We start from the raw sequence: 24,101 nt of genomic DNA, 5'->3' as shown, positions 1-24,101 counted from the left end.
GAAAGTTCAGCTAGAAGCAATAATCCCTTTTGCCCCATTTTGACCAGTTCTTCCATGTTGGCATCCATCTACAGACACAAGTTCAATTCTTCCATTCAGATAACAGAAGCACATAACCAAATATATGAACATCATATGGATGGACAGCATGAATATATGAACACCATATGAACACATAACCAATGGTTCTCAAATAGTTCTCATAGACAACTAAACAAATATTGGTGCACAAACAACTAATGGTTCTCAACAAAGGGTAATAACAGACAACTAATGGTTCTCAACAAAGGAAAATAAACAATTATTGGTTCACAACACAACACTAGATAAACTAGGGAATAGTTCTACTGACGCTTCAACAACTCCTTTTCATGCTCTCTCTCAATCAAATTGAACCTTCCTTCTTTTGTTTCCAGGAAGCTAAAGACCTCCCTAAATTCAGGTTTGACGATAAGGAAGGTGGCTGTGTGCATTAGAGCAGTTTTTTCTTGCACTCCACAATCTTTCACCATCTTCATAGCCTCTGAAATGCTTGGGACTGGATTGGTTGGAGCAGCAGATGAAGCTTCAACACTAGAGGATATCTTATCTGCTGCAGTTTCTATCTTCAAACATGTGTTCTTGTACAGTCAAAAGAATGGGCTCTTCTCCTCCTTCTCTTCAATAGAACTAGAGTGTTCCTTGCGTTTCTTTTTCCTTGGTTTTGATTTCTTCAAAGCAGCCAGCTTCACATCATCAATGTCTTGAGTTTTTTGTATCTCAATCACATCGTCATCACTTGACTCATCAGAGGATATATCTCCAGGGCAGGATGCACTAGCGCCACTGACATGTATCTTATCAAACAATATATGCAGATCATCAAGGTGCTTCGGCCCTTGTTTTCTGAACCTCACATGTTGCATTTGATACCTTTCTCAGGATTATTGCACCTCTGAAATTAAATGAAACAAAGGGTTCATTAGCAAGTAACAGAATATGAAAACATTGAAAATGAACAATGAAAATGACTGTAAAGTGCTTACAGCTAGGTGTTCATCCCACCATTCCTTAGAGCACTCAACAGTTCGCTTCGCCTCATTCCATCCAAGCCCAGTTGCACTATTCTTCAACTCCATGAACCATGTATATTCCTTTTTCATATTGTCCCACTTGTTCTTGAGTTGTTTCTTTGTTAGCTTTTGACCAGTTTTTTCTTCATGCAGATATAACATTTTTCCAACCAGTCCTATTGAAAAATCCCAACGGCCTATTCCCAGCTTCTATCTCTCCTTTGCAGATATCAATAAAATACCTCACATTGGCATCACACCAATCTGCCTTATCAACCATTCTTGAATGAAGAAAAAAAAACTTTGATTCAATTCAGTTACCATAACATGACTACGACCCAAGAACAAGTGTCTATCTCTATACTCTTGTCCTTCAATTCATCCATGATATATCTAGTCTGGCACAAAGGAAGTTATAATACCCCAGATCTTTGATGGTATTCACCCTACCTAATAATATGCACAATAGTTATTTTTAGATGAGCTACTTCCACAAGTATATTTCACAGAACACAGTTTATAAAACCTAAATGTGCACGAGCCAATTTACTACTCGAATGAACAAGCCATGTGTTTGTTTTCTCAATATACTCCATGAATTAATAATGGCTACCTACATGTATCTAACGGACAGCACAGAGCACAACAGGGAATTCAGTATACTTGAGCTCGAGCTCCTAGAGACTCACCTCGAATCCTGACTCACGGAATCCCGTCCACTCGAGTGCTTGTAGATCCGGAGCTGCCAGCCACGGATTTGCGTCACGCCAGCTCCTACAGCTTACTCCGGGGAGGAGACGAAAGGGGCGGCCACCAGCACGGCCCCAGGACAGAGGTCGGCGGCGTCCCGCTGGAGGCGGTGGCCTACTGCGACGGAGAGAGGGTGGCGGGCCCCCGCTGCGACGAAGACAGGGCAGCGGCATCCCGTTGGCAACGGCGACAGGGCAGGGGCGTCCCGCTGGCAACGGCGACAGGGCAGGGGCGTCCCGCTGCCGCCGCCGACCCGTTGTGACGGACAGGGTGGCGGCGGCCTGCTGCGACGAAGAAAGGGTGGCGGCCCTAGGAGAGGAAGAGAGGGCAGGATGCGCTCTTGCCAGGGAGGAGCGCCTACCGTCGCCGATGACGAAGCAGGAAGCGCCGCCGCCGGCCTGTGCGCTAACCCTAGCGCGGCCTGCGGTTGTGGATAGAGGAGAGCGATGGTTCTGGACCAGAGAAAGAGAGGAGAGCGATGGAAAATATCGAACCGGTAAGTTGTAAAGAGTGGCAGGTGGGTAATTTGGTGTAAAACCAATCCTTCGCAGCCGGTGAAAGCCGGGTAAGAGGTGCTGTGGGAATACAACGTCGCACGAAGCTGCTTTTTGTTGAAGTACCGCGCTAGGAGTGCACCCTTTGGTTAGCTTTCTACTTTTTGCGGCAGCCACAGCACTTTAGAAGTCAAACCAAATAGACCCTGAGAGTGAGAAAGGGGATTAGAATTTGCTTGCCGGCTGGCCAGCTTTTATGCGGGTGAAAAACCTTCCCGACCGTCCGATCGATTCAGCGGTTTAGGGCCTGTTCGCTTCAGCTTATAAGCCGGCTGAAAAGCCGAAACGGCTGATTTGTTGTGAGAGGAAAATACTGTTTAGTGGCTGATAAGCCGACTGAATAAGCTGAAGCGAACAGGCCCTAAGATGCAGGCTAGGCTGTTAGCTGGGCTGTCTCGGGCCGCGCGAGGAGTTACTGCGCGTGGACGTTGGGCCGCTGCAGGCTGTTTTAGTCTTTGGACTTCTTTTGAGGTTTCGAGTCCATTTTTAAGTTTTATATTTATTCTTCACTATTTCTATTAATTATTGTTTCCATGAGTTATTTAATTAGTTTAATTACTGTTTCTTGCGTAATTACACTAAAAATTATGTTTTCCACCAGTATGCAATTAAGATGCTCTCTAATTAAGTGGAACCATCGAGAAGCTTAGTTAGAATACACTCATAATTAATTTTGACCATCGTTGTTTTAATTATGAGTTTAATGATAAATTTCGTTTGTTTTCTACCCATCGGTGATACAAATTAAAATTTATTGCATGATTTTAATTGGACCATCGTAAGGTTATTTTTATGCTTTTATGTGCATCTTTATTGTGTATTTACTGAAATATGATTTTTCTATAATTTTCAGTGAGCAATGTGACCACCTACCTGTGCTCCATCGAACCACTAAATGGCACCAACTTCCCCACACTTGGGTTCACTGAGTATGATATGGCTTTGCATTAGGACAAGCCTCCTACTCCCACTGGTGCTAATGCTGACACCACTCAGGTTAATAAGTGGGAGAGTTGCAACAGGATGGCACCGATGATCATTAAGCAATCGATCTCAGGTGCTATATCAGGACCAGGACGGCAGGGATTTGACTGCTAAGGCATAAATTCCTACCGCACCATGAATTCATCATGTAAAAGAAGTTGGTAACCTCAAAAATTTGGATATAATCTACTCGGTGGAATCGTGGAAGGTGTTAAGAAACGAACATCCCATTATTTTCATGGATCACACCAACGCATAATGAGCGCTGGACGGTTCTCACGTGCACAAGAAGTAAAACACAGCTGATATTCGGAAAAATAGCCCACGAAATCCATCACTCCGTCGGTGTGCTGGAGCAGGTACTTCTATTTGGCGGTTCTGCTCACCGCGTAACCGCCGTCGACGATGAGGTTGTGCCCGCTGACGTACTTGGCCTCGTCGGAAGCCAGGTACAGCGCCGCCCTCGCGATGTCCTCCGGCTCCAGCACCGTCCCGTCCATCGAGCTCACGTCTACCTCAATGATCCGCCGGATCTCCTCGGCGCTCTTCCCGGGGAACCACGAGCCGAAGGTTTCCATCGCCAGCGGCGTCGCGACGGCGCCGGGGGAGATGGCGTTGACGCGAACCCCGGAGCGCGCCATCTCCGCCGCCATGGCGCGCACCAGGCCCAGGACCGCCGCCTTCGAGGCGCTGTACGAGGGGTTGACGACGGTGCCCACCACGCCGGCGGTGCTCGCCGTGCAGATGATGCTGCCGCGGCGGCGCGGGACCATGACGCGGGCGGCGTGCTTAAGGCCGGCCAGGACGCCCCGGGCGTTGGTCGCCATCACCCGGTCGAAGTCCGCGATGTCCACGGCGCCGAGCGGTGGCCGCACAGGGTTCCCTCCGATGCCGGCGTTGTTGAACATGACGTCGAGCTGACCGTGGCGGGCAACCGCGAGGTCCACGGCCGCGGCGACCTGCGCCTCGTCGGAGACGTCGCAGCGGGTGTAGCACGCCGCTCCTGGGCCGAGCTCCGTGGCGACGGCATGGCCGAGGTCGTCCTGGACGTCGGCGATGATGACCTTGGCGCCGTTCCTGACAAATTCGACGGCGGTCGCCTTGCCGATGCCACTCGCGCCCCCGGTGATGACGGCGACCTTTCCAGCCAGCCTAAAAACAAAATAATCCTCCGTTAGTAATGAACGATTAAGAAATTAAAGAGCACAGGACACCATCAAAGATGTCCCACAGATGACTAGAGCGATTCAATGAAGGTTGTGCGCGAGAGTGAACCTCTGACTCTGAGAGGCCGAAGCCGAGGAGAAGGCATTGACGAAGCCCAAGGATCCTGGCGCAATGACCCCGTTCTTCTTCTCCCTGCAAGACACGGAATCCATTCAATGTTTTAGAGCTTCTCGTAAACATCAATCAAAATTAATCAAACTCTGACACCGGCTACCTGACAATCGATCGCAAGGCTCTGACGAACATGGTGCCCACTAGCTTATCGTTGAGAAGATACAATCCTACAAACAGGCAGCAAGCTGATCTTCGCCTCTAGATGGTGGCGAGCCTTCTTAAGAAGGTTAGTTTTGGTGCTGGGGTTTTGGCGTCCCGTTCCGAGTTGTTGTGCCATGTCACTCAGCAGTCAGCATGCTCCTTCTCAGCGGTCGTTTGTTAGTGTTTCACGTGCATTGGAATAATGATGGAAAGCCCTCCTAACCTCAGAGTCAAACCTAGATAACTTCCACATGGTTTTTCTTTTCTTATAAACTTCCAGTATTTAAGATCCATGCTATCCATTGTGAGGGCGATACCCTCAGCAAATTCAGCTTTTGTTAACCTATGATCGTAGTTTAGGCCTAATCCGGATTCCGTATTCATTTTAAATAGGTTTAGGCACCCAATTGTACTTGATGCTTATATAAAAGAAATACCATATAGGACGTAGGAATTATACTCCTAATCAGGGATCCAAAGTTGTATAAATCTATAAGCCCGTGTAAGATGGTCGCGATACTTGTCACCTCACGACACTACTGCACGGCCTACATCGCCGGTTTGATCTAACCGTCCTAGGCCTCCCTCTAACCTCAAACCCCCAAATCCCTTTTTCGCTAAGCCTACTTTCTATATATTGTATCATGCCACATCAAAGTTTTTGTGTCATAGAAATAAAATTGATACAACTCGCCAGAAGGATAGTATAATGGTATTGTTAACCGTAAGTCAACTAATTATTACATGAGTTGTGTCTATGGCAATAAACCAAATCATGAACACAATTTTCAACATGAAGATCCCATTTCTTCTCTTTTTTTCCTCAACCCTATGCCATGCTACTAAAAAAAAAATCATACATAGCAATCATTTAATTAATGCATATGACACCAGAGCAGCACTTCGCTGGAGTCAGTGTTGAAACTCTCTAAGGTCGACTGAAATAATCAAAACTACTGACTATTGAGTACCTGATATGCAATACGGCATGAGACTAGTGTATCTTGGTTATCTCGTTTTCGTATACAAAAGCTTACTAAAAGAATGCTGGCAATAAAAATTCTTGGCATCTACCTCTGAACTGCGAGTCTCTGTAGTAAACATGATTTTTGTTATCCTAAAGTCCACAATGTTCTCCGCAGTCGCTGTTCAGGTTTCACATGGTTTGAACTTTGAACAAACTGAAAGTCCACCCAGCAACCATCGAGATTGGACTATTTTGACTCATCAAGGCATGTGTTTGCGCGGTGACACATCCAACAGGATGGCATTCTGCCGCGGATGCCTGAGCTAACGTCCACGAGGAAATATGAATATGCAATGTGCTGTTTTCTCCTTTTTCTTCGTTTTCCTTATTTTTAGTTTTTCCTTGTTCTTCTCTTACATCACGAGGAAATATGCCCAGTGGTGATGACATATCTGAAGAATCTCTACACGTTTGTTTGGATCTAGAAATTTTGTGTTCTCATTCTTCTGCATTTTTTTCTCAAAAATATGTGGTGCAAAAGAATTTTACTTACTATAGGATTCATTTGCCCATTAGCTTTTTTTACATAGATCATGCTTGCATTATGACCTTCTATCCTAGATCTAATGAATTTATTTATGTTGAGCACTTATACAGTTTTGCTGGCCTTCTGGCTTTAACCCAACTTATTTCAATTGCCCCATGAAAGCTGCATTTTTTTTCCATTTTCTTTCTTTCATGATGCCATATGCAGATGCAGAGTTTCAGAAAAGGCCTTTGGCTTGCCTTGCTATTGCATGTGTAAGTTGGTAGAGGATCCTGATCTTGCATCAAGACGTATAAATCATATTATAGTTTGTATATGTGACCTCAATTCTCAATCACAAAACCACAAAGAACATATATGAGACATTTAGTTTGAAATGGATTTTTGAGCCCGTAGTGACGCATGGGTATTGGCCTATTAGGAAAAGAAAACATAGTATTTATTTCCGTTGATCGCACCGTTGTTAAACACTGAATGAGTGCTGAACTGTTCTCTTGTGCATAAGAAGTCAAGAACACAGTTTATTCCGTGAATAGGTCACGAAATCTGCCCGCTCTTAGTCTAAAAAAAAAAGAATCTGCCCCTTTCTCCCCTCACTCCCTCGCCGTGCTGGCGCTGACATTTCCGACGCTTCTGCTCACCGTCAAACCGCCGTCGACGACGAGGTTGTGCCCGCTCACGTACTTGGCCTCGTCGGACGCTAGGTACATAGCCGCCCTCGCGATATCCTCCGCCTCTAGTACCGTCCCATCCATCACGTTCATGTCTACCTCAATGATCCGCCTTATCTCCTCGACGCTCTTCCCGGGGAACCACAAGGAGAAGATTTCCATTGCCGCAGGCGTTGGGACGCCAGCAGGAGAGATGGCGTTAACGCGCACCCCGGAGCGCGCCATCTCCGCCGCCACGGCGCGCACCAGGCCCAGGATCGCCGCCTTCGAGGCGCTGTACGCGGGGTTCATCGCGGTGCCCACCACGCCGGCGACGCTCGAGGTGCAGATGATGCAGCCGCGGCGGCGCGGGACCATGACGCGCGCGGCGTGCTTGAGCCCGGCCATAACGCCCCGAGCATTCGTCGCCATCACCCGGTCGAAGTCGGCGAGGTCCGCGGCACCGAGCGGCGGCCGCAGGGGGTTGCCCCCGATGCCGGCGTTGTTGAACATGACGTCGAGCTGCCCGTGGCGGGCCACCGCGAGGTCCACGGCCGCGGCGACCTGCGCCTCGTCGGAGACGTCGCAGCGGGTGTAGCACGCCGCGGCCGGGCCGAGCTCCGCGGCGACGGCGTGGCCGAGGTCGTCCTGGACGTCGGCGATGACGACCTTGGCGCCGTTCCTGACGAACTCGGCGGCGGTCGCTTTGCCGATGCCGCTCGCGCCCCCGGTGATGACGGCGACCTTTCCGGCCAGCCTACAAACCAACCCCGCACAACAAAAAGGCTCCTCTGTCAGTCGTGAACGAATAAGAAATCGAAGCTCCGCACAGGCCAATTCAATTCCATCAACGAGGTGCCAGAGAGCACTAGCAGCTAGATGAAGGTTGTGCCACGAGAGTGAACCTCTGACTCTGAGAGGCCGAAGCCGAGGAGAAGGCATTGACGAAGCCCAAGGATCCTGGCGCAATGACCCCGCTCTTCTTACTGCAAGACACACGAAATCCATTCAAATGTTTTAGAGCTTCTCGTAAATATCAATCAAAATTAACCAAACTGTAACCCCAGCTACCTGACAATCAATTGCAAGGCTCTGACGAACATGGTGCCCACTCGCTTATTCGTTGAGAATATACAATCCTACAAACAGGCAGCAAGATGATCTTCGTCTTGACGATTCGGCTGGTTTAATTGCAGCTCCGCGTGGCGAGCCTTCTTATGAAGGTTAGTTAGGGTGCTGGGTTTTTGGTGTCCCGTTCTGAGTCGTTGTGTGCCATGTCACTCAGCACAGCAGTCAGCATTCCCCTTCTCAGCGGTCGTTGTTACTACTTGCTAGTATTTTCACGTGCTTTGAAAGAACGATGGAAACCCTCAGTGTCAATGGTCAACGACTGAGATGTTTGCGGCACCACGGTGTGAGACGACGTACGGTCACCCTTCCAGATGCTCTCAGTTTCTCTGTTGAATAATAATACTTGGTGATGGACGGCCCAGGCCGTAGTCTAGTCATATTTAGGATTGGATAAAGCTCGTAACTCGTTAGTTCGTTCACTAAGGACCCAGCCAAGGCCTAATAGGACCTTTTTGTGCTTGCTACGCCTCAACTGAAAGACCTAACGTCCAAACCTTAGTGGCCTCTGTATCTAGCAATAATTGTGCTCGCCACCAAAGCTAAAGGAATATGTCGAATACTGATTGGAAACGGGTAAAGGAGTTTTCTGAGAAAGTACTTCATAGTTGGAAAGGTAAACACTTTTTTTTTGGCAAAACACAATACTAACATACACGTTCATATAAACACTCGCATGCTCAACTTTATGAATACATGCACACAATTCTACCCCTATGAGCTCCTCTGAGAGACTGAGCCAGCAGATCCTTGAGATTGACGAAACCTCCTCTGGAGTCTCGCTGTCGACGGGCACGTCATCTACCACTGAAAGAACAACGTATGGTTAAATTCTAAAATAAATCTAGAAAAATATGAGAAATAGTACCGAGTCGAGGTCTCGAACGGATAGATTCCACCATAACGACATTACCAGCTGGGCTGCTCAGTTCAGACACCTATTCATGGGTGGGAGAGTAACACTGATTAATTCAGTGCTCAATAGTCTAACCATGCACATGATTTTTTTTTTTGGCCATCCCACGGGTGTGGTGGTAGGGGAACGCTTTGAAAGAAGAGTTAGTAATTGGAACACCTATAAAAAAAATCAAAATTACTGACAGTTGAGAATTTATTAAGCAGTACGGTACGGGACAGTATAGTTCAATTATAATGTATATTCATATAAAAAGCTTATTAAGAAAAATACTATGGACAAACAATTTTTCGCATCTGCCCCGCTCTACTCCCAACATTAGTAAACACGATTTTCATTAGTTCACCCCCAAACTCCTCAACGTTCTCAGCCGTCACTGTCCTTGTTTCACATGGTTTGGACTTTGGGTGAGCTGAATGCGTACAAATCCACCTAACAATCTCGGACATTTGGTTGATTTCAAGGCACGTATTGGCGCGGTGACACATCCAACTGCAATGCCCAAATCACCACGACGCGCACGAGGGCAATGACGGCAGAAAGATAGAGCACACTGTGCGCATGGGAGCAGTGCCGCTGCTACACTAACCGTTGCCCCGTCACTGCAGTTGGCAACCGAGAGCGCGGCCGAGCTTCAATAGTGTTCAGGCTGTCATCCCCCGTTGTCCGTTTTAGGCAGTTTTGGACCTTCCATGAGTTAGTACACAGTTACATGGCTGAACATTATTCTGTGTTCCTTTTCACATGTTCAGAAGGGCTCCTCCAACAATACCAATTCAGCTAGCTTATAGGATTCAGCTAGCTTATAGGAATCTACCTTATCACTTTGCTTGCATGGAAGAGAGAAAATATGAGGAGAGAGAGTGTAATATTTCTTTTTCAAGAGCTAGCTAATAGAGAGAAAGTGGGTTGGACCCTTTATTGATGGGAGATATGTTGTTAGACCTAAAATACTTTGAACAATGTGCTAGACAAATTATTGGAGAGGTAAACTTTTTACTATCTCTTAGAGCATAGCAGTGTAGCCGAGGCTTGAAACATCATTTCATACTGCACACAACTATGATGCTTTAACTTATTTTCATCGCAGTGTGCGCCGAAACAATGTGAACCCTACCCGCGAATAAAATACTCCCTCTCATTTCAACCACCGGCCACCGCTTCGCCATCTGTCGTTGATGTGGCCGCAATCGGACAACGGCATGTGACTGAAGAATGTTATTTTATTGATCAAGGAGAATAGGCATCGAGGACTATACATTTCCAGTTGCTGACTTTTTGCAACTGGGCATCGGTAGTCACGGTGGAAAAAGCGATGCTCCAAACAGGAGAGAGAAATCGGTAGTCACGGTGGAAAAAGCGATGCTCCAAACAGGAGAGAGAAAAATGGGGCATCGTGTTTTCACAACATTGCGGTTGCTCTTATATGAGGTGGATAATCTTTGAGCTAGTGCACGGAGGGAGGTCTAACACGATGAGCTCATGTAAAGAAGTTGGTAGGCTAAAAAATTCCGACACGTGGAAGATGTTAGGAAAGCAACGTTCTATTATTTTCGTGGATCACACCAACGCAGAATGAGCGTTAGACAGTTCTCGTGTGCACAGGAAGTAAAAAACACAGTTTATGTTCTGAAAATAGCCCACTAAATCACTCCGTCGGCGTGCTGGAGCTGGTACTTTCATTTGGCGCTTCCGGTCACCGCAAAACCGCCGTCAACGATGAGGTTGTGCCCGCTCACGTACTTGGCCTCGTCGGACGCCAGGTACAGCGCCGCCCTCGCGATGTCCTCCTCCTCCAGCACCACCCCGTCCATCAGGTTCACTTCTTCCTCAATGATCCGCCGAACCTCCTCGGCGCTCTTCCCGGGGAACCACACGGCGAAGGTTTTCAACGCCAGCGGCGTCGGGATAGCGCCGGGAGAGATGGCGTTCACGCGCACCCCGGAGCGCGCCATCTCCGCCGCCACGGTGCGCACCATGCCCAGGACCGCCGCCTTCGAGGTGCTGTACGCGAGGTTGCCCATACTGCCAAGGCCCACCACGCCCGCGACGCTCGAGGTGCAGATGATGCTGCCGCTGCGGCGCGGGACCATGACGCGCGCGGCGTGCTTGATCCCGGCCAGCACGCCCCGGGCGTTGGTCGCCATCACCTGGTCGAAGTCGGCGAGGTCCGTGGCGCCGAGCGGTGGTGGCACGGGGTTGCCCCCGATGCCGGCGTTGTTGAACATGACGTCGAGCTGCCCGTGGCGGGCCACCGCGAGGTCCACGGCCGCGGCGACCTGCGCCTCGTCGGTGACGTCGCAGCGGGTGTAGCACGCCGCGTCCGGGCCGAGCTCCGCGGCAACGGCGTGGCCGAGGTCGTCCTGGACGTCGGCGATCACGACCTTGGCGCCGTTCTTGACGAACTCGGTGGCGGTCGCCTTGCCAATGCCGCTCGCGCCCCCGGTAATGACGGCGACCTTTCCGGCCAGCCTACAAACCAATCCCACAGTAAAGAGGGCTGCTCCGTTAGCCAGGAACGATTAAGAAATCAAAGAGCACTACTGGCACTGGCACAGGAAGGTTGTGCACGAGAGTGAACCTCTGGCTCTGAGAGGCCGAAGCCGAGGAGAAGGCATTGACGAAGCCCAAGGATCCTGGAGCAACGATCCCGCTCTTCTTCTCCCTGCAAGACAGGGAATCCATTCAAGTATTTTAGAGGTTCTAGCGAACATCAATCAAAAGTAACCAAATTCTGACCCCGGCTACCTGGCAATCAATTGCAGTGCTCTGACGAACATGATGCCCACTCGCTTATTTGCTGATGCGCAGATACAATCCTACCAAGCAGAAAGCTGAGGTTCGTCTCGACGATCCAGCTGGTTGATTGCAGTACCTCGCGGGGGCCTTTTTAAGAAGGTCAGTTAGAGTGCAGGTTTTGGTGTCCCGTTCCGAGTCACCTTGGGCGATGTCACACTCGCATCCCCTTCTCAGCGGTCGTCGTTAGTATTTCACGTGCTTTGGAACTTGGAAGAATGATGGAAACCCTCTTGACGTTAATAAAGTCAATGGTCAAGGAGTGAGGTGCTCTACAGTTTCTCTGTTGAATAATCTGCTTGGTGATGGATGGTCCAACAGCCGTATAGCCAGGTCCGTCACGTCTCCATCTTGATTAATAAAAAGTTGATCGTGGACCGTTGATCTAATGACATATTACTATTACTAAGGAGTAATAGGTTTGATTTTTATTATATGTATTTTTTAAATCGAAAAATAGAAAAATATCTGAACTGGATCTAACTGCCATGCGATTAGATCTGTTTTTTCCCTGACGTGATAATGACCATCTGTACGTTTTAAAAAAAAAACAAAGAGAGAACATGACAACTGCTGTGTTGTTTTTTCCCACCCGTGATTTACCAACCGGTAAAAATGACAACAGAAAGAAGAACGTGAAGCTGCTACATTTCTTCCCTCTGTACGTGATTATGGCCCCAGCTGTTCGTATTAAAAAATAAATTTCCCTGTCACATTCTTTTTATTTTGACATAAAACAATGAATGTAATCGTAACATGAAGGTGTGACTACTTACAAAAAAATTGAATGTAATCGTAACATGATGTATGAAGGGAATTCATGTCGCTTTATAATTCTGTGATTGATAAATTGATCAATATCATGACATTCAACTGCACAGGTTCTGCTAATTTCTTGTCAATCTTGAAATCATGAGAGAAATAGATGATCACGTATTGATTCCATTGATAAAAAAGGATACATATATATACACACCACTAGAAAATAGATGGTTCATGTCGACCATGGATAAATGATATACCTGAAGAATCATCCATGATGTGTAGATCTACGTGCATGCATGCAAGATTTTACTATTTTTTTATATATTTTAAATTGATTTATCCTTAAAAATCTTGTAGCTCAGATTCAATTGAGATCTTACCTCCTAGGAGGTAACTGGAGTCCTTAGCGTAGCCCTTAATAAAATCTTCCCTTATCGAAAAAAGGTCACATCACGTGTAGAGTTGGACAAAAAAACTCGGGACTCATTAGTTCGTTCGGCTCAGGACTAGCTTGGCTCCATACACTAATGAGCAAACAAGTAGTTCGCGAGTTTAATGTGCCAGAGTAAATGTTAGCAGGCTGATAGTTCGGGCCGGCGATTCCCTAAGGGTCCAATAAAGGCCCAATAGATTTCATTTGGACTCCTACACCTACGACGTCTAAACCCTAATGGCAATACTCTAACCACTGAGTTAAGTAGGCAATTTATCACCATAAAAGAAGGCCTCTGCATCTAGCAGTCGTGCTTGCCACCAAAGCTAAAAAGAGGCAAAAGGGTGCGTCCCGTGTTCTACTTGTGAGTCGTGACTCGTGACGATATTCGCAATCGGGGTTCCAAGGTAACCCCAAGTTATTGTTTATTTCCCAATTGTCAATGAAGTTATTTGTATCTCATCTCACCAGGATAGTACATCGTCGGCGAAAATTGTCACTTCACGACACTACTGCACGACCTACCACCGCCTGTCTAATCTGGACGTCCTGGTTGCCGCTAGAAAATGGTCTTGATTTTGCTAAAGAATAAGATTGTACTATGGAAAAATACTCCCTCTAACCTCAAATCCCAAAATCCCCTTTTCTCCGAGTCTACTTCCTATACATCAAAGTTTCCAAATCACAGAAATACAATTTGATACAGCTCGCCAAAATGGGTAATATTATGGTATTGTTCATCCTAAGTCAACTAATTATTACATAAGTTGTCTCTATCATAATCTTACTATTACTAATTGGAGACTCCTTCTGAGATCTCCAGGTGAAGCCACCTAGGATCTTAGGTGGACACTCTAGAAAAAGAGAGAAATCCTAAAAATTCACACAAAGAAGCAAAACATCTGGCCATCAATCTGGAACTCAAATCATCATAGGATCTATTATGTTTTCTAAAAAATTACCCACCTAACCCTCTAAATCTGTATCTAAATTACCCACATCTACCATTATATAAAATAAACTTGAGTAACATCCTGATCTTCATCAAACCCACTTATGCCATTATAAATAATATTTAAAATAATCCACTAAATTTGTAACTAAATTACTGACCACTAATACTCAAAAAATAACTTAAAGTAACCCCTTAAATTTGCATCTATATTGACCACGTATATATGTCATTATTAAAAATAACATGAGGTAACCATACATTTGAATGCAAATCACATTAGTTAAAATATACACTAATATACGGTTCTAAATCGTCTATTTCCTACACTATTGGTATATGATATAATAATTAAGGTATAAAATGTGCGTCACCATTTATAAAGATATAGAGGAAGTGATGAGAATATTGATTTCTATGTTAAAATTATAGCTCAAACTTGGATCCATTAAATAAATTAAAATGCAACCTGCAATGCAAAGTTAAAAGTTGAAGATTATAAATGTGGATGAAAATATTATAGACTAATTACTAACTAAAATCTATCACAATTAGATGAAGATAATAAGTATATATCTATATGAGTATTGTGTTTAAATATTTAACAAATGAGATGTAGCTTAAGGTAATAGTTTTGTAGCAATGTGGCCTCATTTGTTTTCCATTGGACACTCCACATTAAATCTCATAAGACACGCTAGAAAAAAAATATAAATTCTAAAAATTCTCATGAAAATCAGAAACACCAAACATCAATCATGTAAACTCTAATAATCATAGTCATTGGTCTATTATATTTTCTAAAAAGTTACTCACCAGTATCATTTTGAAAATATTCTAAAATAAACTCTAAACCTATATCTAAATTACGAAGCTCTGTCATTATAAAAAAAGTCTAAAGTAATTCCATAATCTTCATCCAATTTATTCATGCATATCATTATAAAGCATAACTTAAAATGTCATTCTAAATTTGTATCTAAGTTACCCACGTATGTCGTTATTAAAAATAACCTAAAGTAAATATCTAAATCTTAATTTAATTACCTTCATGTGCATCATATACAAATATTCAAAAGTAAAGTAATATATGATTCTAAATTACCTATTTATATCATTGTTAATAAATAAATACTAAGCTAAGGTATATACACATGATGAATGTCACCATGTAGACCATTTATACATGTATAGGAGGAAGTGATGAAAAATATTGATTTTCATGCTAAACGCCATGTATGGAGGTGCAATACAAAATAAAAAAAGTGTGAATGTGAATGAAAAAAATGTATAGCTTAATTACTAATTAAAAATCAATCACAACTTACGCATCTATATAAGTATTATGTTGAAGTATTTAAAAATTGAGAGAGTAGTAGGTAAACAATTTTGATTATTATCCAGAATTTTAATTTCTAAATAATTTTTAAATACAATAACTTTTAAAAATATTAGCCCGTGCGCGAGCACGATGAACTAGTAAATCAAATGATGGATATGATTTCACCAAGAAGATCCACTTTCTTCTCTTTTTCTTAAATCTATGTCACATTACTAAAAGAAATCATATATAGCAATGTTGCTGGAGTTAAGGTCGACTGAAATACATGAACCTAGGAAATCAAAACTACTACTCTTGAGGACCTAGTATATGTATACAGCACGACATGAGACTAGTCTTGATGAAAGCTGGTCCGACTAGGGAGCATTCTCCCACTTCTGACCACATCAAAGGGGTCCGACACTTTCTATCATAAAGGGCCTCAAATGGTGACATGCCTAGGCTGGCTTGATAGCTATTGTTGTATGAGAACTCTGCATAGGGTAAACTTTGTTCCCAATCCTTGCCATAGGTTAGGACACACGCTCTCAACATATCTTCCATAATTTGATTTACCCTCTCTGTTTGGCCATCGGTCTGGGGGTGATAAGCTGAACTAAAATCCAATTTGGTACCCATGGCTTTATGCAAACTCCTCCAAAATCTAGAGGTGAACTGAGTTCCTCTATCCGAGACGATTTGGCTGGGCACACCGTGTAGCTTCACTATATTGTCGACGTAGAGTCGAGCTAGTCTTTCTCCACCGTATGTGGTCCATACGGGTAGGTAGTGAGCGACCTTGGTGAGTCGGTCCACTATTACCCATATGGAGTCATTTCCCTTCTGAGTCCTGGGCAAGCCTACCACAAAATCCATGCCAATCTCATCCCACTTCCAAACCGGGATAGGCAAGGGTTGCAGCAAGTCGGCTGGCTTCTGGTGCTCGGCCTTGACCCTTTGGCAAGTATCAAAATGGGCGACAAAATGGGCTATGTCCGCCTTCATTCCATTCCACCAGTATCTCTGCTTTAAGTCCATATACATTTTGGTGGATCCGGGGTGAATGGAGTATGCCGAGTTATGGGCTTCATCCATGATGGTCTGCCTGAACTCTCCGTCCTTGGGAACACAAATTCTGTCCTTGTACCACAAGGTTCCCCTGAAATCCGGGGCTTTATTTTCTCCGGTTTGCTTGCGGATTTTCACTAAGTCTTGGTCTGAACCCTGGGCTTCTCGGATTTTATCCTCCAAGGTGGGCTGGACACTTAGCTTGCGGCTAGAATTCTGGGGAATGATGTGCACATTCAACTGGGCCATTTCCTCTTGTAGACGGGCATTCTCGGGTCCGGTTTGTCCATAGGATTTTCTGCTTAAGGCATCAGCTACAACATTAGCTTTGCCGGGGTGGTAATGGATTTCTAGGTTGTATTCCTTTACCAGTTCTAACCACCTCCTTTGCCTTAAATTCAGATCGGGCTGGGTGAAAATGTATTTTAGGCTCTTATTGTCGGTGTAGATTTCACACTTATTCCGAATCAGATAATGTCTCCAGATCTTGAGGGCATGCACTACGGCTGCAAACTCTAAGTCATGGGTTGGGTAGTTCTGCTCATGGGGCTTAAGTTGTCGGAAGCATATGCCACAACCTTCCCATCCTGCATGAGGACACATCCTAATCCTTGTCGGGATGCATCGCAGTAGATGACGAAGTCCCGCTGGATATCTGGTAAGGTTAATACTGGGGCTGTCGTCAATCTCTTCTTCAGCTCTTGGAAGCTCCGCTCACATGACTCGGTCCAGGTGAACTTCTTATCCTTCCTGAGCAACTCTGTCATGGGCCGGGCTATCTTGGAGAATCCCTCGATAAACCTCCGATAATACCCAGCTAAACCCAGAAAACTCCTGATCTCACTAACATTGGTGGGTTGCTGCCAGTTGGAGACGGCCTCAACCTTCTCAGGATCAACTGCTACTCCTTCCGCGGTCAAGATATGACCAAGGAATGCCACTTTCTCAAGCCAAAATTCGCACTTGCTGAATTTAGCATAGAGTCGGTGGGCTCTCAATTTTTCTAACACCACCCGTATGTGTTGTTCATGCTCCTGAACACTCTTGGAGTAAATAAGTATGTCATCAATAAAGACTACGACAAACTTATCTAACTCGTCCATAAACACCTTGTTCATGAGGTTCATAAAATAAGCAGGTGCATTGGTCAATCCAAAGGACATCACTGTAAACTCAAATTGACCATAACGGGTGACAAAGGCCGTCTTCGGGATGTCGCTCTCCTTGATCTTGAGCTGATGGTACCCTGATCTTAGATCTATCTTGGAGAAATACTTGGCTCCTTTTAGCTGGTCGAATAGGTCATCTATCCTGGGGAGAAGGTACTTGTTCTTAATGGTGACTTCATTTAGTGCGCGATAATCTACGCACATCCTCATACTCCTGTCTTTCTTCTTGACAAAAAGTACGGGGGCTCCCCACGGGGATGAGCTGGGCCTGATAAAGCCACTCTGCTGCAATTTTCCCAACTGTTTCTTCAGTTCGGCTAACTCTGAGGCTGCCATCCTATAGGGTCTCTTGGCTATAGGGGAGGTTCCAGGGACAAGGTCAATTACGAATTCTATGTCCCTATCTGGGGGCATTCCAGGTAGTTCCTCGGGAAAGATGTCCGGGTATTCACTCACTACCGGGACTTCTTCTATGGTCTTGGTCTCCATGCTAAACACCATGGGGTCTGGACCACTTCCTCGGGTGTGGCAGGTCACTTGCACACCATCCCGATTGGTCAGGTGTACTACCTTATCAGCACACCCTATATGACCGTCATGCAGGCTCAACCAGTCCATTCCAAGAATCACATCTATCCCCTTAGACTTAAGTACTACTAGATCCGCTAGAAATTCTACCCCACTTAAATTGATCCTTACCCGAGAACAACCTAGTCGACACTGAATGTCGGCTCCAGGAGTCCGGGTTAATAGGGGTAACTTTAGTAGTACTGTAGGTATATGGTGTTCTTCCACAAAACTTGAGGATATGAAGGAATGTGATGCTCCAGAATCAAAAAGTACTGTTGCCAAGACTGAGCTGACTAGAAACTCACCGAGTACCACGCCCTGAGCTTCGCGAGCCTCCTGCGCATCGATGTGGTTGACGCGGGCTTGTCCGAATGATTGCTGGGGCAGCCTCATCTGCTGGCTGTTGTTGTTGCTGGGGTTGTTGTTGCTGCGGACTAGCACACGGTTGGCTCCTGACAATGCGGCCTTGGGCCCGGCTACTGAGTTGGAGAAGGCTGATGCTGCTGGCTTGCTGGCATAGGGGCAGTTGGCGATGAAATGCCCTGGCTCTCTGCAGTTGAAGCATGCCCTACCGTTGCCAGTGACTTGGCTGGCGCCGCTCTGTGGGGCCTTGGCAGGGTTCTGGCTCCTGAACGGGGCAGCGGTCTAGTGCGAACCGGGTGCTTGGGACTGGGTCCGATAATGCATGGGAGCTTGGGATCTGGGCAAGGGGTGTCCGAAGCTCCTTGGCCTCTGGAATCGGTCCTGCTGGTGCGTCTTGTTCTCCAGGAACCGACGCTTGTTGTCCCTCCGCTCTTCTGCCTTGGCCCTCTCAGTCAAGATGGCTATGTTCATCAAGGTGTTGAAGTCGGGGTAGATCTAGGGAGTGAGCAGGGTCCTCAGTTCCGTGTTCAAGCCTTTCTTGAACATGTCCTGCTTCTTCTCATCCTTGTCCACCTCCTCTGGAGCATAACGGGCCAACTCCATGAACTGGAAGGTGTACTCTTCCACGGACCTGTTGCCTTGGCGGAGTTCATGGAACTCGTCCGCCTTGCGCTTCATGGTGGCTGCGGGGATATGGTAGCGACGGAATTCCGTCATGAACTCATCCCAGGTGATAGTGGAGGCATCCTGGGTGGCAGAGCAGTAGTTCTCCCACCATGCTAGGGCAGTCCCAGTGAGCTGGTGGGCAGCCAAGAGAACTTTGTCCCTGCCCTCACAACCAAATGGCTCCAGCTTCCTCTGGATGACGCGCAGCCAGTCATCCGCGTCCAGAGGGTTGACGGACCCGCCAAAAGTGGGTGGCTTGGTCCGGAGGAAGTCCGTCAGCTTCTCATTCATGTTATGCCCGTGGGGCCTCTGACGGGTAACAGCGTTGGCCAGAGCTTCCAGTAGAAGGGTCTGGTTGTTCATCACTTGAACCAGATCAATAACTGGTGGGGGTGGTGGCTGCTGTGTTCCCACTTGGCTTTCTCCCCTTCCTTCTGGCTGGCTCACTTCCTGTTCCTCCAGGAGTACTACCAGAGGCGGTGCTTGCCTTTCTGGCTACCTCTCTGCACTGGGGGTGGCATGTCCCTGACTTGGGGAAGTCCTGGTGGCACGCTTGGGCGGCATCTGCGGATTGAGTGAGACTTTATGAGAGTGGGATTTGGATTTTAGTGATCTTTAAAGTGGTTATTTCGTATTTTCGAAGAGACAGAATCCACCTCCTGTCGACAAACACACAGACTAACAAGCAACAAACACAAGCGATTTTATTTATTTTGGGGGGGGCTACAACACTTCTGGGGTAAGGCCAAAACACGTACTACACGACCGGTTACAGCAACACAACTGGAGGGGGTACGACTCTAAACTGCGGACCATGTCGACTTCATTCCTTGGGCAACTCTGGGCTGGGCATACTACTCGCGGGGTGAGTCTTCTCCCTGGGCTGAGTGGTCTTCTAACGGGATGAGGAGGGCCAGCACCTCATCTTTTAGAGTCCCGCCCGCTGGAGGGGTCCCGGGTGCCTCTCCATCTGACACCTCGGAGTTCCTTTCCGAGGACGGTGGCGCTGGGGTGGCATCTGGGCTCTTCCGCTTACTGGACCCTGGGGCAATGGGAATTCCTTCAAGGATCGGGGCCTCTTCGTCCTCGATGGCCACCATCCTACTCCTGGCACGAATGGTGAGGTGGGCATCCTTCAGTTCCTTGGAGTGCCGATCCTCAGCCTCCTTGAGAGCCTCAACGGCAATGGCCTCGTTGCTTTGGGCGGCTGCGGCTCGAGCTTCGGCGGCAGCTAACTTCACCTGAAGCCTCCTCACCATAACCTCTGCGTCCTCGGCCCTACGAGTCTGCTGCTTCAACTTAGCAGCCTGCTCGTCATAGAGCTCGTCCAAGGTGAGAGGGTAGGCAGCCATGTGCAGCACGGTGGAGTCATCCTCGCGCTGTCCACGTCCTTCCAAAGTCCTTACCCGGGCCAGCCAAACCGGGCGGTTCTTCTTGACAGGCGGGTAGAACCTCATCGGAGTGCAGCCAATGTGCCTCTCATAGATCTGGCACAGGAAACGGAGGGCTTTCTGGGCTGCCACTTGATAAGTATCCTTGTGCCGAAAGCCGGTGGCAGTCACATTCCATGGCTGGATGTCGGCGTAGCGGCTACTCCGCCCGATGTAGATAATCATCTCACACCGAGGGGTCCCGCGGTCCTCGTACTCCCTGCTGGTGTACTCCGGACGCTCATAAATTCCAAGGCGGTCCATGCAGGCGAACAACAATCTGGGAAAGCTAGGCTCCTCCAGGCAGTGGCTGTTGACCCATCCTTCCTTGGCCATCTGGAAAAGATCCGGGGCACAAATTAGTTTTGCAATAGAGCAGAGGTAGGCAGAAATTTTATAAATCTTTTATTTTCATCAAAAAGGGCTAATCCGGTCATAAGGTCGCGTCCTACAGCCAATGACAGCTCTGATACCACCTGAAGCGTCCTCACATAAGTAGATACTAAATGTGATACAAATATCAGTCCCAGGAGGCTGATAGCACATTTATTCGACAGATAATTCAGTTACCGTACAACTCCCGAGGAAGTGGGCGTGAGAGCCACGCAGCGATAAGAAGTAAATAAACAACAGCGGCTAACCAAGCGACTGCCAAAAGACAGCACTCGGGACTACACGGCAGCAGCAGCATCTTGGAAAGGCCAACACCACAGGCAGCGTCGGGTGCGGACACAACCTCTACTCAAGGTCTTCAGCGATGAAGTCAGGGTCTTCCTCTGTAGTAACGAAGCAAGGGTGAGTACGAACGTACTCAACAAGTCCAACCCCATCCACGGAGGGGGATACAAGCAAGTATATGCACAGGATATAATAAGGATAGGCTAGGGTTTATTTGCAATAAAGCTAGATTTTTCAACACATGCATAGGCTCGTTTTCAAACAAGTTTTCATAAAGCTTTTCCTTTGGTACCCGAAACAAGGAGTGGGGTTGATCCTACACAAAGGATCCAAGTTTTTATCGCTATCGGACTCCCCGTCCGCCATAGCGCACGGCACAACTGCCGGACTCTTCCAAAATTCAACTCACACACACACACACACACACCCACACACCATCCATGCCCAAGTGCTAGTTATGTGACCAAGCCGTAACTCGTCCAATGCCGTGGACACGGCTACTCGGATAGGTTTTAACTCTGTAGAGGTTGTACACTTTTCCCACAAGTAGGGTACCGCGGCACGATCACCTTAGTGCCGGTGCGGATCCTAACAAAGCCATTACCCACCTTAGCTAAGACTGGCTAGCCCTCACGGAAGCACCCAAGGGGTTCACGGCTCATCCACGAGACCGTAACCGGGACCTAAGTCACCAAGATCTTATTCCTTTTCCATGGGCTCCCGTTGCTCACCAGCACCCCTGAAGACTAACAGTTCAGCTAGTGGGATTTATGCTAAGGCGTTGCCCATACAACGGTCGAGTGGTTGCACGATGGTGGAATTAGGCAAGATGACACATCAACTCGGTCCTTAACCATGACAAGATGGATATCTCCCGACATTGCTCAACCACTAAGGTACGAGCACAACATCCTAGCATCCCACACAAGGAATACCCATCCATCCTGTCTACACATCCTTTTTCCTCTGAACCTAGAAAGTCATTTTCCTCATTTGCACACACACACACACACACGCTTATTTTCCAAAAACATCATTGTAGTGGTGATTGTATTGGAGTAGTAATTTCCTAAGCATTCTAGCAGTGGCTATCGACCAAATAGAGCGAATCATATTTAGAGACAACCATAGGATAATAAGGAATGTTCATAACAATCAAGGGGTGGCTATCCAACCAGGTCTTGCGATGAAATAATATGCATTTTGTAAAACAGGCCAATAGGTTGTGTTTGAAAAACTAGGTGTTAAATATGCATCAAAGGGTGAGATTGGACTTGCCGTCTTCAAAGCCTTCCGGGAGTTCCGGCTCGTGCTGCTGGTCCTCGAGCTCGGGCTCGCGGTCAAACTCCTCCTCGGGATCCTCCTCGGGCAATCTGCGATCAACGGCACACACAAACGGGCACACAAATAAATAAAAGAAAATCGGTTTTTAACCGTGAGCTCCGAACAGAAAATGTGAACGGAAAGTAGGTAGAAACATTATTTTTGGGAAATTTGGATATGGATCGGCGAAAGTATTCTGGAGGATGAAGTGGTGAAATTTAGGATTAATTCGAGGGAGTTTGGCGCATGAAATGACGGGTTAAACATGAATTAGGGCTTAAATAGGAGGTTTAGGACTGTTTTGTACTAAACTAGGGACCTATTTGTAAATAATTTTGGAGGTGGAGGGGCTTATCCGTGAATAGGTTTATGAGAGTGGTGGAACGACTGTTTCGTGAATAATGGATTTGTTGGGGTTAGATCGGAATTGGGACCTTCTTCTTCCCCTTGGGCGCATAGTGCACAGGGGAGAGGGAGAGGGAGGCACGGCCGGCCTGGGGGCGGCGGCCTAGGCTCGCCGGCGGCGAGGGGAGGCGGCGGGAGAGGCTAGAGGAGGCCGTGGGGGCTCCATTTTGCCCGATACCTTGGAGCTTCGGATAGGGAAGGGGCGGCCGGCGGTGGTTCGGTGGAGGCGGCGACGGTTGACGCTCGGGCGGCGGAGGTACTGGTGGCGGCGGTGCTTGGCGAGTGGTGTAGGTTGGGGTGGTGAGCTGGGTGGTGGTGGAGTGGCAAGGGAGGCCGGGCGAGCGGCCCTTTTTTATAGGCCGGCGAGGGGCGGCCGGCGGTGGGGGACCGGGCGACCGACGGTGTGCGGCGTGGGGGTGGGGGCCGGGCAGGCCGGGCCGGCGGTAGGGGCTCGGGCGTCGGAGGTGGGTGTCACGGGGAGGGCGGCACGGCAACGGTGGCGTGCGGCGGGCGGCACCGGAAGAGAGGTAGGGGCCGACGGCGGGCGGCGTGGAACGGGGACGGAGGTTGGGCCGGCGCAGGAGGGGCGCGGGAGGGGTCGGGCGGCGCGGAGCGGGGCCGGAGGCGGGGTCGGCGGGGTCGGGCGATGCGGAGGGGCGCGGCCCGAGGCGGGCGGGCGGCGTGGCGCCAGGGAGACGTGGGCGCCGGGAGGAGTAAATGCGCCGGTGGGGAGGCGCTAGGAAGAAGAAGAGAGGAGGAGAGAGAAGGAGGAGGAGGAAGAAGAAAAAGAAAGGAGAAGGAATAGGAAAAAGAAAGAAAGAGGGAGGAAACAGAGAAAGAAAGAGGGGGAACCGGCGGCCATTGCGGCACGCGGTCGGAGCACGCGCGCGGCGGTCTGACGACGGCACACGGCGAGATTTACGGGCACGGGTAAAGATGATGGCTGTCGGCTTAGGTGCCGGGACGGCGAAATCGCTGGGAAAGTTTTCGATATCCGGGAGCTCAGCGGTAAAAAGATTTTGAAAACGATTTTTAACGGATGATTTTAATTGGTGATTTCTGCGGATGTTATAGAGCACAACCCCAACACCCTGGTGGTCATCCTCCCACCTTCATATACCCCTTAGCCGTC

General features: G+C 47.8%; 3 protein-coding genes across 3 annotated transcripts; all 3 read right to left on the bottom strand.

The window, feature by feature from the left end:
- Positions 1 to 3,551: 3,551 nt before the first annotated feature.
- Positions 3,552 to 4,926, bottom strand: LOC101784766 (momilactone A synthase). The gene is made up of 3 exons (XM_004973331.3): positions 4,782 to 4,926; positions 4,616 to 4,699; positions 3,552 to 4,492 (listed from the first exon to the last, which is right to left on the bottom strand). Exons 1-3 carry the CDS (start codon positions 4,811 to 4,813, stop codon positions 3,706 to 3,708), a joined length of 903 nt encoding a protein of 300 aa, XP_004973388.1. The 5' UTR covers positions 4,814 to 4,926; the 3' UTR covers positions 3,552 to 3,705.
- A 1,831-nt stretch (positions 4,927 to 6,757) lies between these two features.
- On the bottom strand, positions 6,758 to 8,187 carry LOC101784365 (momilactone A synthase). The gene is made up of 3 exons (XM_004973330.3): positions 8,058 to 8,187; positions 7,892 to 7,972; positions 6,758 to 7,743 (listed from the first exon to the last, which is right to left on the bottom strand). The coding sequence occupies exons 1-3, from the start codon at positions 8,087 to 8,089 to the stop codon at positions 6,930 to 6,932; spliced, it is 927 nt and encodes a 308-aa protein (XP_004973387.1). The 5' UTR covers positions 8,090 to 8,187; the 3' UTR covers positions 6,758 to 6,929.
- Positions 8,188 to 10,556: 2,369 nt separating this feature from the next.
- Positions 10,557 to 11,934, bottom strand: LOC101783958 (momilactone A synthase). The gene is made up of 3 exons (XM_004973329.3): positions 11,779 to 11,934; positions 11,612 to 11,695; positions 10,557 to 11,502 (listed from the first exon to the last, which is right to left on the bottom strand). Exons 1-3 carry the CDS (start codon positions 11,808 to 11,810, stop codon positions 10,710 to 10,712), a joined length of 909 nt encoding a protein of 302 aa, XP_004973386.1. The 5' UTR covers positions 11,811 to 11,934; the 3' UTR covers positions 10,557 to 10,709.
- Positions 11,935 to 24,101: the final 12,167 nt, after the last annotated feature.

The sequence above is a fragment of the Setaria italica genome, chromosome VI (genome assembly GCF_000263155.2).
Source record: "Setaria italica strain Yugu1 chromosome VI, Setaria_italica_v2.0, whole genome shotgun sequence".
Lineage (NCBI taxonomy): Eukaryota > Viridiplantae > Streptophyta > Magnoliopsida > Poales > Poaceae > Setaria > Setaria italica.
The sequence above is the reverse complement of the archived record's forward strand: the minus strand, read 5'-3'. Positions and strand labels throughout refer to the sequence as shown.